Here is a 15924-nt window from a genome sequence, read left to right on the forward strand (position 1 = left end):
GGACACACACACTGCCCCCCAGTCCAACTGACCCAGTACTACCCATGGTACTACCATTCTCAAGTTATTACAAAATATAATTTAGTCAGGGTAGTCTACTGATACACGAGTCCTCCTCCGTGGATAATAAAGTGACAATTTATGAGATGATGTTGGTGATTTAATTCAAGATGATGATTTATGACAGGATGACAGATAGTGAAGTTATGGGCTGGAGATCTAATATCGAAAGGTCCATCACTCCAAAAAAAATTGTGTTGATATAATTCTTTATTATTGGTACAAACAAACGTTTACACGCTATAAAGTTAAATAGCTGTCCCTATCTGCAGCTTTGGTTATGTATCCATAGACTTAAACACTAGCCTCATCCTCACTCCCAGATAGCCTAGCCTAGGTTAGCATTGTTTACCACTAGCCTAGCCTGGGATAGCATTCAATAGGTCTGCTTGTTTACCACTAGCATAACGTGGGAGCGGGCTGTCAAACATTGATCGCCACTCCCGAGTGACTCAGCCGGGGTCACTTCTGCCCCAGATAGTTCACTACACCTGGGATGTGCCGACAGAGACACCGCGTCCCGAAACTCTGCTAACGTTAACCCGGGCCTGGCTTTAGTTACGGGTTTTGCTATTAAAAGATCAAATCAAAGATTAGTGTTTTTTAGTGAGCGGTTTAGTCCTATGTTCTCTAATGGAGGATTGTTACAGTTGTTAGGAAAGAGGATTTACGCGTGGTCGAGGACAGGTATGGGCTGGTTGAATGGTGTTGTGTGATCCGTCTTAAAAGATAGTTTAACAGCTGTGGTATGTTTCCTTTTTATACACTGATCTTGAGTCAATATGACCTCTAACCCAGTAACTGTCACAATTATTTAATACAACGGGTTGATCGATCCGTCCACTTTAGACACACTGACATAATTTGTATTCGTTACATTACGTTCAATTGGAAATTATGTAAGTGCTCACATATCAGAGCAAGGGCGACAAATGGAGAAACGATATAATAATAAATTATTTAAATCCGAAAAATATATAAACTACTAAAAAACATCTTACAACTTTTAAAATAACTTGAAGGCGAACAAAATATTAACTTAAACAGAGGAGAAAGAAACAGGTTTTGGCATCAGTTGAAAAAGAATAGCTGGACTGTATAAACATTTAATATAAGTACCATCTTCTTCCAAGTACCAAGTTCCTACTCAATATGTCGCCATGGTCGTTTTCAGCCTAAATATAATGAATTAGTAGGACTTTCTCAGTAGATTTACTGTTTTCTTACTGACAGATAAGAGCGCCAGCACACTCGCTTTGTGCGCCATGGGGAACCAGTGCAGTAACAATCTGGGGATTCCCCCAGCGAAGGGCCCTTACCCGGTGGGATGCACCGACCTCATGGTGGACCACACGACAAAGGTAGGACCAGGCCTGATGCGCACTTTGACACCAGCTGCTAAGGATGGAACCCGGTTAAATACATACGGAAACACATGAGATACATACTGGAATATATTAAATACATACAGGAATACATACTGGAAACATTTAATACATACGGAAACACATACTGGAATATATTTAATGTATACAAAAAAACATGAGAAACATACTGGAAATGCCCCATACATGTCCCTCTGGTCTCCCCCTTACCCTCTGGTCTCCCCCTTACCCTCTGGTCTCCCCCTTACCCTCTGGTCTCCCCCTTACCCTCTGGTCTCCCCCTTACCCTCTCCGTCTCCCCCTTACCCTCTCCGTCTCCCCCTTACCCTCTGGTCTCTCCCTTACCCTCTGGTCTCCCCCTTACCCTCTGGTCTCCCCCTTACCCTCTGGTCTCCCCCTTACCCTCTCCGTCTCCCCCTTACCCTCTGGCCTCCCCCTTACCCTCTGGCCTCCCCCTTACCCTCTGGTCTCCCCCTTACCCTCTGGTCTCCCCCTTACTCTCTGGTCTCCCCCTTACCCTCTGGCCTCCTCCTTACCCTCTGGTCTCCCCCTTACCCTCTGGTCTCCCCCTTACCCTCTGGTCTCCCCCTTACCCTCTCCGTCTCCCCCTTACCCTCTGGTCTCCCCCTTACCCTCTGGTCTCCCCCTTACCCTCTGGTCTCCCCCTTACCCTCTGGTCTCCCCCTTACCCTCTGGTCTCCCCCTTACCCTCTGGCCTCCTCCTTACCCTCTGGTCTCCCCCTTACCCTCTGGTCTCCCCCTTACCCTCTGGTCTCCCCCTTACCCTCTGGTCTCCCCCTTACCCTCTGGTCTCCCCCTTACCCTCTGGTCTCCCCCCTACCCTCTGGTCTCCCCCTTACCCTCTCCGTCTCCCCCTTACCCTCTGGTCTCCCCCTTACCCTCTGGTCTCCCCCCTACCCTCTGGCCTCCCCCTTACCCTCTGGTCTCCCCCTTACCCTCTGGTCTCCCCCTTACCCTCTGGTCTCCCCCTTACCCTCTGGTCTCCCCCTTACCCTCTGGTCTCCCCCTTACCCTCTGGTCTCCCCCTTACCCTCTGGTCTCCCCCTTACCCTCTCCGTCTCCCCCGTCCCTCTCCGTCTCCCCCTTACCCTCTCCGTCTCCCCCGTCCCTCCCCCCAGGGCACCTTCTTCCGGCTCTACTACCCCTGCCAGAAGAGGGAGACGGGCGATCGTCCGGACTGGATCCCCTGCAGGGAGTACTTCAACGGTCTGGCCGACTTCATGAAGATCAACCGCTCCATCAGCGAGAAGATCTTCAACTACCTCTTCGGTACGCCCTCCAGCCGCAGACGCTCCCGGTCCAACTCTGCCTTCCCCATACAGATCCCTGAGCTCGAGTATCGGCCGATACCGTGTATAAACTGATACAGCCCTTTGGAATTACTAATAGCACCTATTATTATTATTATTATTATTATTATTAAAGGGTTCTCTTATGATGACAGCAATGTATAGTCGGTTCCCTTACCGTGCACAATATCCTTTTTCAGAACTAGATCATTTACATTTATACATTAACGACTGCAGTATAACACTGCACGTGGGCTGAGGTTCTTTGCCTGTGAAGTACATTAGCCATTCACCCGATGGTATCGGATCAGCTTATACATTTGCATTCTCGCCGATAATGTAATTTCGATACTGGTATCGGTACGGGACCAGCTCTACTTCAGCACTCAGGCCTACAGATGAAACGCTTCAGAGCAGTTTGAGGTGAGCTCCAGGTGGTTCGGCCCCGGCTCACCGGTGGTCCGTCGTTCTGTCGCCTCAGGATCCTTTAAGATCCCCGCCGACCTGGACGCTCCCTTCAAGAGCCACGACAAGTGTCCCGTGGTGGTCTTCAGCCACGGCCTGGGGGCCTTCAGGTGAGAGCACTGCTACACCTGCTGGCTACTGCAACACCTCCACCCACACCTCCACCCACACCACCACCACCCACACACAACAACACCCACCCACACAACACCACCCACACAACACCACCACCCACACACCTCCACCCACACACCTCCACCCACACCACCACCCACACACCTCCACCCACACACCTCCACCCACACACAACAACACCCACCCACAACAACACCCACCCACACAACACCACCCACACAACACCACCACCCACACACCTCCACCCACACACCTCCACCCACACACAACAACACCCACCCACACACCTCCACCCACACCTCCACCCACACACCTCCACCCACACCACCACCACCCACACAACACCACCACCCACACACCTCCACCCACACACCTCCACCCCCACACCTCCACCCACACACAACAACACCCACCCACACACCTCCACCCACACCTCCACCCACACACCTCCACCCACACACCACCACCCACACACCTCCACCCACACCTCCACCCACACACCTCCACCCACACACCTCCACCCACACCACCACCACCCACACCTCCACCCACACACCTCCACCCACACCACCACCACCCACACACCTACACCCACACACCTCCACCCACACCTCCACCCACACACCTCCACCCACACCACCACCCACTCTTATAAACACCCATCTACCTGAGCCTTCCTAATTATTGACAGCAGCTCGTCAATATACGTAAACAACTCACCCACATAGCCGCTGTACACTAATCCACTAACCCTAACCACCACTATAACACTAATCCACTAACCCTAACCACCACTATAACACTAATCCACTAACCCTAACCACCACTATAACACTAATCCACTAACCCTAACCACCACTATAAGACTAATCCACTAACCCTAACCACCACTATAACACTAATCCACTAACCCTAACCACCACTATAACACTAATCCACCAACCCTAACCACCACTATAACACTAATCCACTAACCCTAACCACCACTATAACACTAATCCACTAACCCTAACCACCACTATAACACTAATCCACTAACCCTAACCACCACTATAACACTGATCCACTAACCCTAACCACCACTATAACACTGATCCACTAACCCTAACCACCACTATAACACTAATCCACTAACCCTAACCACCACTATAACACTAATCCACTAACCCTAACCACCACTATAACACTAATCCACTAACCCTAACCACCACTATAACACTAATCCACTAACCCTAACCACCACTATAACACTAATCCACTAACCCTAACCACCACTATAACACTAATCCACTAACCCTAACCACCACTATAACACTAATCCACTAACCCTAACCACCACTATAACACTAATCCACTAACCCTAACCACCACTATAACACTAATCCACTAACCCTAACCACCACTATAACACTAATCCACTAACCCTAACCACCACTATAACACTAATCCACTCTTCCTTTCGACCCTACATCCGCTTCAACTATAACCTGGTTATCCACAATATAAAGTACCCTGTTATGGATAAACTATAACCTGGTTATCCACAATATAAAGTACCCTGTTATGGATAAACTATAACCTGGTTATCCACAATATAAAGTACCCTGTTATGGATAAACTATAACCTGGTTATCCACAATATAAAGTACCCTGTTATGGATAAACTATAACCTGGTTATCCACAATATAAAGTACCCTGTTATGGATAAACTATAACCTGGTTATCCAAAATATAAAGTACCCTGTTATGGATAAACTATAACCTGGTTATCCACAATATAAAGTACCCTGTTATGGATAAACTATAACCTGGTTATCCACAATATAAAGTACCCTGTTATGGATAACTATAACCTGGTTATCCACAATATAAAGTACCCTGTTATGGATAAACTATAACCTGGTTATCCACAATATAAAGTACCCTGTTATGGATAAACTATAACCTGGTTATCCACAATATAAAGTACCCTGTTATGGATAACTATAACCTGGTTATCCACAATATAAAGTACCCTGTTATGGATAACTATAACCTGGTTATCCACAATATAAAGTACCCTGTTATGGATAACTATAACCTGGTTATCCACAATATAAAGTACCCTGTTATGGATAAACTATAACCTGGTTATCCACAATATAAAGTACCCTGTTATGGATAAACTATAACCTGGTTATCCACAATATAAAGTACCCTGTTATGGATAAACTATAACCTGGTTATCCACAATATAAAGTACCCTGTTATGGATAAACTATAACCTGGTTATCCACAATATAAAGTACCCTGTTATGGATAAACTATAACCTGGTTATCCACAATATAAAGTACCCTGTTATGGATGGCACTCTGGTGGTAGAAGGCCTTGACTGTCTGGCCCTCATGTCTGGTGTGTCTGTACTGTAGTCATGTACTGTACTGTAGTCGTGTACTGTACTGTAGTCGTGTACTGTACTGTAGTCATGTACTGTAGTCGTGTACTGTACTGTAGTCATGTACTGTGCTCAGGTCGTGTACTGTACTGTAGTCATGTACTGTACTGTAGTCATGTACTGTGCTCAGGTCGTGTACTGTACTGTAGTCATGTACTGTACTCAGGTTGTGTACTGTACTGTAGTCGTGTACTGTACTGTAGTCATGTACTGTACTCAGGTCGTGTACTGTACTGTAGTCGTGTACTGTACTCAGGTCGTGTGTGTACTCAGGTCGTGTACTGTACTCAGGTCGTGTACTGTACTCAGGTCGTGTACTGTACTGTAGTCATGTACTGTACTCAGGTCGTGTACTGTACTGTAGTCATGTACTGTACTGTAGTCATGTACTGTACTCAGGTCGTGTACTGTACTGTAGTCATGTACTGTACTCAGGTCGTGTACTGTACTCAGGTCATGTACTGTACTGTAGTCGTGTACTGTACTGTAGTCATGTACTGTACTGTAGTCATGTACTGTACTGTAGTCATGTACTGTACTGTAGTCATTTACTGTACTCAGGTCATGTACTGTACTGTAGTCATGTACTGTAATCAGGTCGTGTACTGTACTGTAGTCATGTACTGTACTGTAGTCATGTACTGTACTCAGGTCATGTACTGTACTGTAGTCGTGTACTGTACTCAGGTTGTGTACTGTACTGTAGTCATGTACTGTACTGTAGTCGTGTACTGTACTCAGGTCATGTACTGTACTGTAGTCATGTACTGTACTCAGGTCATGTACTGTACTGTAGTCGTGTACTGTACTCAGGTCATGTACTGTACTGTAGTCATGTACTGTACTGTAGTCATGTATTGTACTCAGGTCGTGTACTGTACTGTAGTCGTGTACTGTACTCAGGTCGTGTGTGTTTCTCCAGGACTCTGTATTCCGCTGTGTGTGCTGAAATGGCTTCAAATGGATTCATCGTGGCCTCGGTCGAGCACAGGTATCTCTATCTTCATTTATATATTTGTATCAATTTCCATAAATCTCAAGTTATTTATGTTATAGTGTTATTAAGTCATCAATCTATCAATTTAAAGCCCCTAATGTCTGCATTTGTTTATAAAACAGCTTGCAATGAAACTCCTCTTAGATTTATTGATCATATATCTTTTATCATTTCTTATTTTCCGTATCTGGACCCCTAAAAACGTAACGCTGACAGATAACTTAACAAACTAACGATAGAAAGAAGACCGTTTGGTTCAGCGATGCCTTTGGGCTTCAGAGACGCGCTCGCGGTCACACACAGCTCAGCAACAGAATCACACAGGCCATCGAATGACGCTAATCAACCAACATCGTCCTCCATCCCACCAGTAAAGGGGTTCCCTGGTTTATCGAAGGACCCCCCCACGGTGTCGGGGTCTATCAGACACACAGACTCTCTCTGGGGGGCCGACTGTTGATATGTGGAGAGGCAGAAGAAAAGGCTGCTGTAACAATAGCACATACCAGCTCATCACTTTCCCCTCTTTATTACCTGATAGACGGCAGGGCAGCGTATAGAGCGCCACATAAAGCCCTGTCTGCCCCACGCGCCATGGCTGTGAATCGAGGCTCACCCCCGGATCAGAGTGGTACAGGCCAGGTGGGCGGGGCCTGCGGGTTAGCCTAGCATGATATCTGGGATCGTCACATTGCTAGCCAAGCATCTGGATAAGGTTCCTGTGGGTGGGAATAACAAACTATGCTGCTTTTCCTGTTATTGTTCCAGGAAATGCTCAAAGGTTGGGAAGCTTTGTATTGAATTTGCATAGAGAACAAGGGGAGTGTGTCCTTTGGACCGTCACCAAATGTGTTTATTTAACTTATGAACATATATATATATAATTATTTATTTTTTTTATCAATAGCAGTTATGAAAACATTTGAGGTTAAGATCTGAATTTTTCGTTTTTTTCTATTCATTGTTTATTTATTTAAACATATATATATATATATATAAATATATATATATATATATATATATATATATATATATATATATATATATATATATATATATATATATATATATATATATATATAACTTAATAAACAATGAATTGAACAAAACGAAAATGGCCAGAGTAATGCTTATGAAGTCCAACCTTCCCCTCGGCCTCCCAGGGACCAGTCGGCCTCCGCTACCTTCTCCTACCGCGAGATGAGCGACGCGGAGAAGGCGGCTGGGCCCCTCCCCAAGCCCTCCTCCCTCCCGGCCTCCGACACCCTGGTGGAGGAGTGGATGTACTACAGGGCCCTGGTGCACGGAGAGAGCGAGTTCGAGGTCCGGAACAAGCAGGTAACCACGGCAACGACAACAACAAGGCTTTCCTTCCCAACTGTCAGATAGTGTTTCTCGTAGCCTGGCTGTTGCCAGACCAAGATCAGTCGCAGCTTGACCGTCCATCTGGGGAGGCTGCTGTCATTTCCTTCAGCACAAGAGGCGTGACCAACGGTCCTAGTTCAACTGACTCTGTTCGCGATTGGCTGAATGCCGTCGCTTCCCTGTCGTTAAACCAGCCAATAGCGCACCAGGGGGGAAGCCAGCTTGGTGATTGGCTCCCGTAAAAACGTATCGCAAACAGAAAGAAATATGTTGATTTCTCGGGTCGGCTCAGGAGGTGGAGCAGTTGTCTTGTAACCGAAAGGTTGCTAGTTCGATCCCCAGCTCCTCCTAGCTGAGTGTTGATGCGTCCCTGAGCGAGACACTTAACCCTGACTGCTCCTGACCAGCTGGCGGTCCCCTTGCATGGTTGACTCTGCCGTCGGTGTGTCAATGAGTGTATTAACCGTTGTAAGTCGTTTTGGGTAAAAGCGTCTGCTAACTGCCCTAATTGTAATTGTATTGCTCTTCTCCAGACTCCTTCTGCCGGGCGAACTCAAACCGCCGGCAGAACGAGTCCCAGTCTGGTTTCTGGGGTGGTTGGTGTTGGTTTGTTATTGAGTTGAAGAGAGGGGAAGCAGTCAGATGGGCTGTGGTCACATGGGCTGGATCAGCTGGCTCAGACCAATGGGATCTGGGGAGCGATCAGACGTGGTTGAATCTAAAAGCCCTTCCCTGTTTCGGTTTGGTTGTTGGTCGGAGAGGATGCAGGGCAACGAGGACCTGGTCCGTTATTTTACACGCAATCATCAAAGTATTGACTGCCTCAGCAGTTCAACTTCTGTGAAAATAAATCCACATTTAAGTTCCCTTTTCCAAGGTATTGTCAACTTTATTGTTAAAAATGTAAACAACATAACATATACGAATAGTTGACACCACAATATGACTTCAGAAATGTAAGTAAACACACAAAATCTGCAATATTAATACTGATATTATTGATAACATTAGTGATCCTATATGCTCCATAACTGAGAATATATCTCAAGTGAACCTCCAGATGTCAGTTATTGATCATATAGCTCCATACATGCCTCAGGTGTATCCCAGGTTAACCCCAGGATATCAGTTATTGATCATATAGCTCCATAACTGACTCAGATGTATCTCAGGTTCCCTCTAGATGTCAGTTCTTGATCCTATATTCTCCATAACTGACTCAGGTGTCGGGGACCATGATGGAAATAAGTGGTGGCACTTTGTCATGTTTTTCTTCTATCCCTTGGATATGTCTTTATTCCAAATAAATCAAATCAAATCAAATCAAACGTATCTCTGGTTGAACTCCCGATGTCTCTGTGCTCCCAGGTGCAGCAGAGAGCCGCCGAGTGTGTCCGCGCACTGGACAAGCTGTTTGAGATCAATGCCGGGATGCAGGTGGACAACGTGCTGAAGAGCCAGTTTGACTGGACCACACTGGAGGTACGGCCTCATCACGGTCGCCACGGTGACCTCGTCACGGTTGCCACGGTGATCTCGCGTTCACAGCACGTGAAGACCCGATCGCTTTCTCTTCCTCTTTCTACAACTACAGCAAATCAGGAACCCAGTTGGAGCCCTAAAGTCGGTCGGTTAAATGGAAGTATTTATTATACTAGTTCCAAATTTGCTGGATTACGAAAGTATCCGTTGCAGTGGTCAATGACTTTCCTTATTATTCCGCACATATCACATGACATCAGCTGTATTAAGAACAAACTACCAAACCTTCTGATTAGTAGGCACCTAATACTGTCGTGTACTCGCTGGGTTTAAGGTCTTTTTGTTTCTACCATCAGCCACGTTACTACACTTTAATACCTTCCTAACTCTTTTGTGCAATCCTGCTAATAATGATAATAAATTATCCACAATAATGACCTCCACCCTAGATATCAGCTCATATCATCTATATTACCAGCAGATTGGTGATCTCATAGTACCCAGAATGCAGCATTCCTCCTGGCTCTGACATCATAAACTGCTATATCTTATCACCAGGTGTGAGGCTGATGAATCATAACAAAACCTTTCAACATCCTCCACTTGTGATTTCACAAGGGGTAGTTTCTCCTCAGGTGTACAATGGCTTGATCCGACCCCTGCCTACCGGATGGTTCAGTCCGTCATGGATTGTTCTTATCAAACACCCGGGTGGAAACTCCCACTGGTGATGTCACCAGGGGATAGATGGTTTGCGTAGCATTGTAGCAACATAGCATTGTATAGCCTCTTATCATAGTATATCGGGGAATGGGTTAACCTAACATCGTTAGTGCTTGGCACATGGTTCTATGAACATCCTTACAGTATTACGTTTCTTTCTTCTGAAAAAAATACTTTTCATAAGTCGCTTTGTATAAGCCCCCCACGCCCTCACCTCACCCTCCTCCACAGAACACCATGGACCTGTGCAGGATCGCCGCCGTGGGACACTCCTTCGGGGGCGCCACGGTCATCCAGTCGCTGTGCCAGGAGGTCCGCTTCAAGTAGGTGCACCCCGAGAACCGGGCTCTGGAGAACCTGGCTCTCTGGAGAACCGGGCTCTGGAGAACCGGGCTCTGGAGAACCGGGCTCTGGAGAACCGGGCTCTCTGGAGAACCGGGCTCTCTGGAGAACCTGGCTCTCTGGAGAACCGGGCTCTGGAGAACCTGGCTCTCTGGAGAACCGGGCTCTGGAAAACCTGGCTCTCTGGAGAACCTGGCTTTCTGGAGAACCAGGCTCTGGAGAACCTGGCTCTGGAGAACCTGGCTCTCTGGAGAACCTGGCTCTCTGGAGAACCGGGCTCTGGAGAACCTGGCTCTGGAGAACCTGGCTCATAAAAGCGTCTGCTAAATGCCCTAATTGTAATCAAAGCTGGTTGTAAATAGAGTCGTCTACTGTCAACTGTTCAGTACTCGGAATCGCGTAGATATCTGAAAAAGCAAAGATAGAGATGGGCAGATCCTTCGTTCATAATAAATGGACAAAGAGTGAAAGTCAATAAATTAATTAAATATCGCATTCCAACACTCCTCCGTGTGTCCACGGTCCAGATGTGGCATCGCCCTTGACGTGTGGATGACCCCCCTGGACGAGGAGATCTTCCCCAAGGTGAAGCAGCCCATCTTCTTCATCAACTCGGAGAAGTTCCACTGGGCGGGGAACATCAGCCAGATCAAGAAGCTGGACTCGGCCGGGATCCAGAGGAAGATGATCACCATCCGGTGGGTGGAGGAGGAGGAGAGACCCGGGGGTCCCAGCCTCTTTAGACCAGGAGGTTCTGGTGTTTACGTCCACACAACAGCGGCCCCGTAATGTCAATCCTCTAGGGGCCGTATCGCAGGACACCGGTCGGCGCGGGGCTCAGGAGGCAGAGCGGGTCGGCTGGTAACCCGAAGGTTGCTGGTTCGATCCCCGGCTCCTCCTATCTGAGCGTGGAGGTTTACCCTGAGCGAGACGCCTCGCTCTGGCACACCGCCATGTGTGTGTGAATGGGTGAACGTTGGCCGATGTTGTAAAGCACCTTGAGGGCCCACTGGTTAGAAAAGCATCGTATAAATGCGCTCCAATTACCATTTAAGACACCAAGGGATAAGTACTATTTAGCTTTTGGCCCGAGTCATTAGGCGTTCGCTTCGTATATACTGGACCTTTTTATGACAATTTTCAAACCTTTTAAATAACTTTAAAAAGCGTCAGGGCATCGATCCCATCAGTGGGTCATCAGAGGGTCGGAGGTCGTCTGCAGACAACCGCCGACCTTCAGAGATGATCTAGGCTTCACTGATGAGTTTAATGCCCCGATGCTGATTTGGGCATGAACGTGATTTGGGTCTTCCCTGACGTGCCCCCACTGCTCTAACGCCCACAGGGGGGCGGTCCACCAGAGCTTCCCGGACTTCACCTTCCTAACGGGGAACTGGATCGGGAAGATGATGAAGCTGAAGGGGGAGATCGACCCAGCAGTGGCCATGGACCTCAGCAACCGGGCGTCGCTGGCGTTCCTGCAGAGGCACCTCGGTGAGCCAAACTATATATATTTTGCCCACCACAACCACAATACTATTTGAGAGGACAATGTGAAGATGTGAATGGCATCTTCACTGTTTTAAACCATGTTTTAAAAGATGCACATATTCCTGTCTGGCTGTTAGCCGTACTAGTCTGCAGCTGTGGCTCATAGGCTAATTGAGCCACACCCATTCTGGTGCTCCTTAAGAGGGCCAGAGTTTTAGACTGGAGGTGGGCTTGAGTTGCAAGTGACTCGACAGTTGTGCTATTTGTTTAAAGTAAAAATATGCTTTTTAACAACAACCATGTGCGTCGAGAAAACTCTTTTTCACAGACAACTTTATTTTTATTCAGGCATAGGTTCAAACAAGAAGGTTTAAGCAGCTCCGAAACCCACTCACCCTAGGGCAGAAACAAAACAGAACACGTTCGACAAACAGATTTACGGAGACATACAGACCAGGACAAGGACCAACCAGTGCCTAGAGGAGACACAGAGACATGGACTGGGATCGGTTCAAGACAGACAAACATTTTGAATAATGGAGAACACAGTCTTAGCCAGCTGTAGGGTCGAGGTGAGCCTCACTGACGTAAGAGAGGCTGCTGTCGGTCTGCAGGGGTTGACAGTCAATCCAGATGCCTGTCATTACATTAACATTCAGGGCATTTAGCAGACGCTTTTATCCAGGGCCACTTACAGTAAGTAGATTTGTCTGATGACAAATTCAACTGATGAATGTTGGTACCCAGTATCTTTTCAGCTGGCGGTCGAACGCCTCAGCTAGACGATCCTTCCTGCCCCCTGTAGTATACAGATATTAACAGACACCACCCCAGCTGTAAGTGACCTTAGTGCTTTTACCGTGCAGGTCTGAACAAGGACTTCAACCAGTGGGACCCCCTGATTGAAGGGAAGGACGGGAACCTGATGCCTGGGACCAACATCACTCTGCTGCAGTCCTCCATCTAGTCCACCGCGAGATACAGGGGATCACGGGCCACTTCCTGTCCCTAACCGACCACTTCCTGTCCCTAACCGACAACTTCCTGTCCCTAACCGACCACTTCTTGCCCTGTGTTACTGAGTATCTGGTGCTTGGGCGTTAAAGGTGCATTTTGTTGGACTTAGCGGCATCTAGAGGCGAGGTGGCAGAATTGCGACCAACTGAATATGCTAACCCCTAACCACTTCCTTTCCGACGACCTACGGTGGCCTGTAAGGGGCCAGCACTCTGAAATGATGTCATGTCCACGACTACATCGCCAAATAGCAAGTGATGGAGTTCCTTGATTGATTTATAAATTGTATTTTAGTTATTTATTCTGTGAAATTATAGGTTGCAAGTAAGATAGCTATTATGATTACAAATCTTTAAACTTGTCCTCTCTAGAGCTGCTTGTCCCTTCTGGGCTACTGTAGAAACATGGTGGTGCAACATGGCCGCCTCCCTGGAAGAGGACCCCCTTCCTAATGTAGACATTAAGGGCTGATTCTTAGCTCACGAAAACACTGCTTATTTTCATGGGATTATACACTTTTTAATGCATACTTATGTATATTATATTCCATTACTGCCAAGTCAGGTCCGCTAGACGCCACTACATTCTATACACTACACCTTTAAATGTAGCCTGTTCTGGCCGAAAGTGTCATGGCAGCTAATGCCGGTATGCCATGCTACACACTGTGTAGTGGCTAACAGGAAGTGAACAAGGAGTGCATGCAAAATACAGGGATTGAATCACTTGTGCTGTGTTCCAATATCCATACTTCCATGAGTACACTTAAACGTAGTACACTATCCGCACTCACTAAGTGCGCTGATTTTCAGATGTCAGTGTTGTTCCAAATCGAATACTCCGTGGTGCACCAACCGGAAATTACGATCACGACTGCCGCCGTGGCTCCTCCCCCGCAATAATCATCCCGCTTTGAACGGTGAACTCTTTACGCCTAAAAGCTATAAAAACTACAAAATGAGTCCATTAATGCAGGCTATGTGGAAAATGGGCCGACGTTGGCTCAGCCTGGCTCCGCCCTCTTCCGCTACGTAGCCAAGATGGCTGCCGTTGAGTACGAAAGGTGTCCATCGATCCACAGTTCGCGATTTGACCGTTTTGAGTACACCATCCGGGTCCATTCAGTACACTTATTTTCGCCCGATGTGAATTGGAACACGCTACGTACTCAATCTAAGGCTAGTATGGATATTGGAACACAGCATCGGATCTATTCGCCATGAACTGTGCCCATCAGACCTCCATCAAAGTCCCACCAGTGTATCATCAAAACCAGGCAAATTGTACCTCACATTAACAGGTGTGAGGTGGATTAAACATAGACCTGTTTCACCTAGCAGCCATATTGGTTAGTTGTATGGGGAAACATGAGTCCAAATTACAAATGCATTTTAAATGATACGTGGGTGAGTGAATGGACCCTAAGATTTATAAGAATGCATTGAGTTTTCAGGGGTTTTCTAAGAGTGTAGGATTCCCCACCCAACAAGGCTGTTGAATAAGGTCTACTCAAATCCATTTCAGAATGCACCCAACGGTGACATCACAAGTGGGAGTGGCCAGCTCTTGGTTGACCCCGCCCCTTGTGAGGTCACTGGAGTATATTCTGAGGGCTTGGAAAACCCCAGGGCCTCTTGAACGGTGCTGTGAATGTACGCTGTCCTCGCTAACCTGTGTCTCAGACACGCAGCGACCACCTCTGTGGGGCCTGTTCGATAAAACGTAACACATAAGAGCTGCTGGTTCTCAAGAAGACACCGATAAACCCGTCAGAGGACCGCTGTGACACCAGCCCTCGTAGGGTGAAGGGCGGATGAAAGATCACTGAAATGTGCCGTCGTTGAATCCCTCAGCGTCACTGCTAACGTCCACGAACGCACTAGTCTCAGACATCGTGTTTAAGAAACAGGCAACCTAGAAATACCTCTGAACGTGTCCTGATGTGGTTCAGGTTGAAGTGTGGCTGCATGTGGATTACCCTTTCATATATATTAATTTGAAGTATGATTTTTAATAAAATGTGACTGGACTAGATTTGTATACATATATATCTTAAGATGTCAAGTGAAAATCTGATACTTTTTCTAAGACTTGATTATACTTTAGCAATGACCTGGAAAAATAACACTAAGAATGTGCCTTAACTGAAAGTCTGCGACTAGTCCATGCTGGGACTTATTCTCCAATAAGCCTGTCGTTCTCATCCAATTCTTTCTGGGAATCACCTCATCATACAGTGAGTCATGTTTCATTTGTACACTACAGAAATCAAATAAAGCTCAATGTAAAATCAATCTGCAGCCTGTTTTGTTTAACTGTACCCCGACTCTACCAGTCATGTCTTGTGAGCTCCTTCCAAGTAAGGGCTTGCTCTTGTCATCCTTTTGCTATCACCCCACATCCGCTTCAACATGTTTGATCCAGCTCAGATTATTTAAACAAATTCTTTTCTCTGATCCGGCTTGGTGAAGTTTGAGTCATTACGGAGCAGGTAGGGTACCTTACAGGTCCACTTCTAGGGGAGAGGGTACCTTACAGGTCCACTTCTAGGGGAGAGGGTACCTTACAGGTCCACGTCTAGGGGAGAGGGTACCTTATGCCGCGTTTCCACTGCAGGGTGCGGAACGGATCGGATAGGTGCGGTAGGGAGGGGGCGGTATAGCCCAGCTCAGTTCCGAGGTCGCATTTCCACTGCCGACAGTACCCTTGGTGGTAG

General features: G+C 47.0%; 1 protein-coding gene across 1 annotated transcript; it reads left to right on the forward strand.

Annotated features, from left to right (window-relative positions):
* The first annotated feature begins 338 nt into the window (after nt 1-338).
* Nucleotides 339-15502, forward strand: pla2g7 (phospholipase A2, group VII (platelet-activating factor acetylhydrolase, plasma)). The gene is made up of 11 exons (XM_030345191.1): nt 339-747; nt 1294-1421; nt 2585-2735; nt 3237-3330; nt 6714-6782; nt 7952-8126; nt 9522-9635; nt 10590-10681; nt 11228-11398; nt 12046-12194; nt 13058-15502. The coding sequence occupies exons 1-11, from the start codon at nt 684-686 to the stop codon at nt 13156-13158; spliced, it is 1308 nt and encodes a 435-aa protein (XP_030201051.1). The 5' UTR covers nt 339-683; the 3' UTR covers nt 13159-15502.
* Nucleotides 15503-15924: the final 422 nt, after the last annotated feature.

The sequence above is a fragment of the Gadus morhua genome, chromosome 21 (genome assembly GCF_902167405.1).
Source record: "Gadus morhua chromosome 21, gadMor3.0, whole genome shotgun sequence".
Lineage (NCBI taxonomy): Eukaryota > Metazoa > Chordata > Actinopteri > Gadiformes > Gadidae > Gadus > Gadus morhua.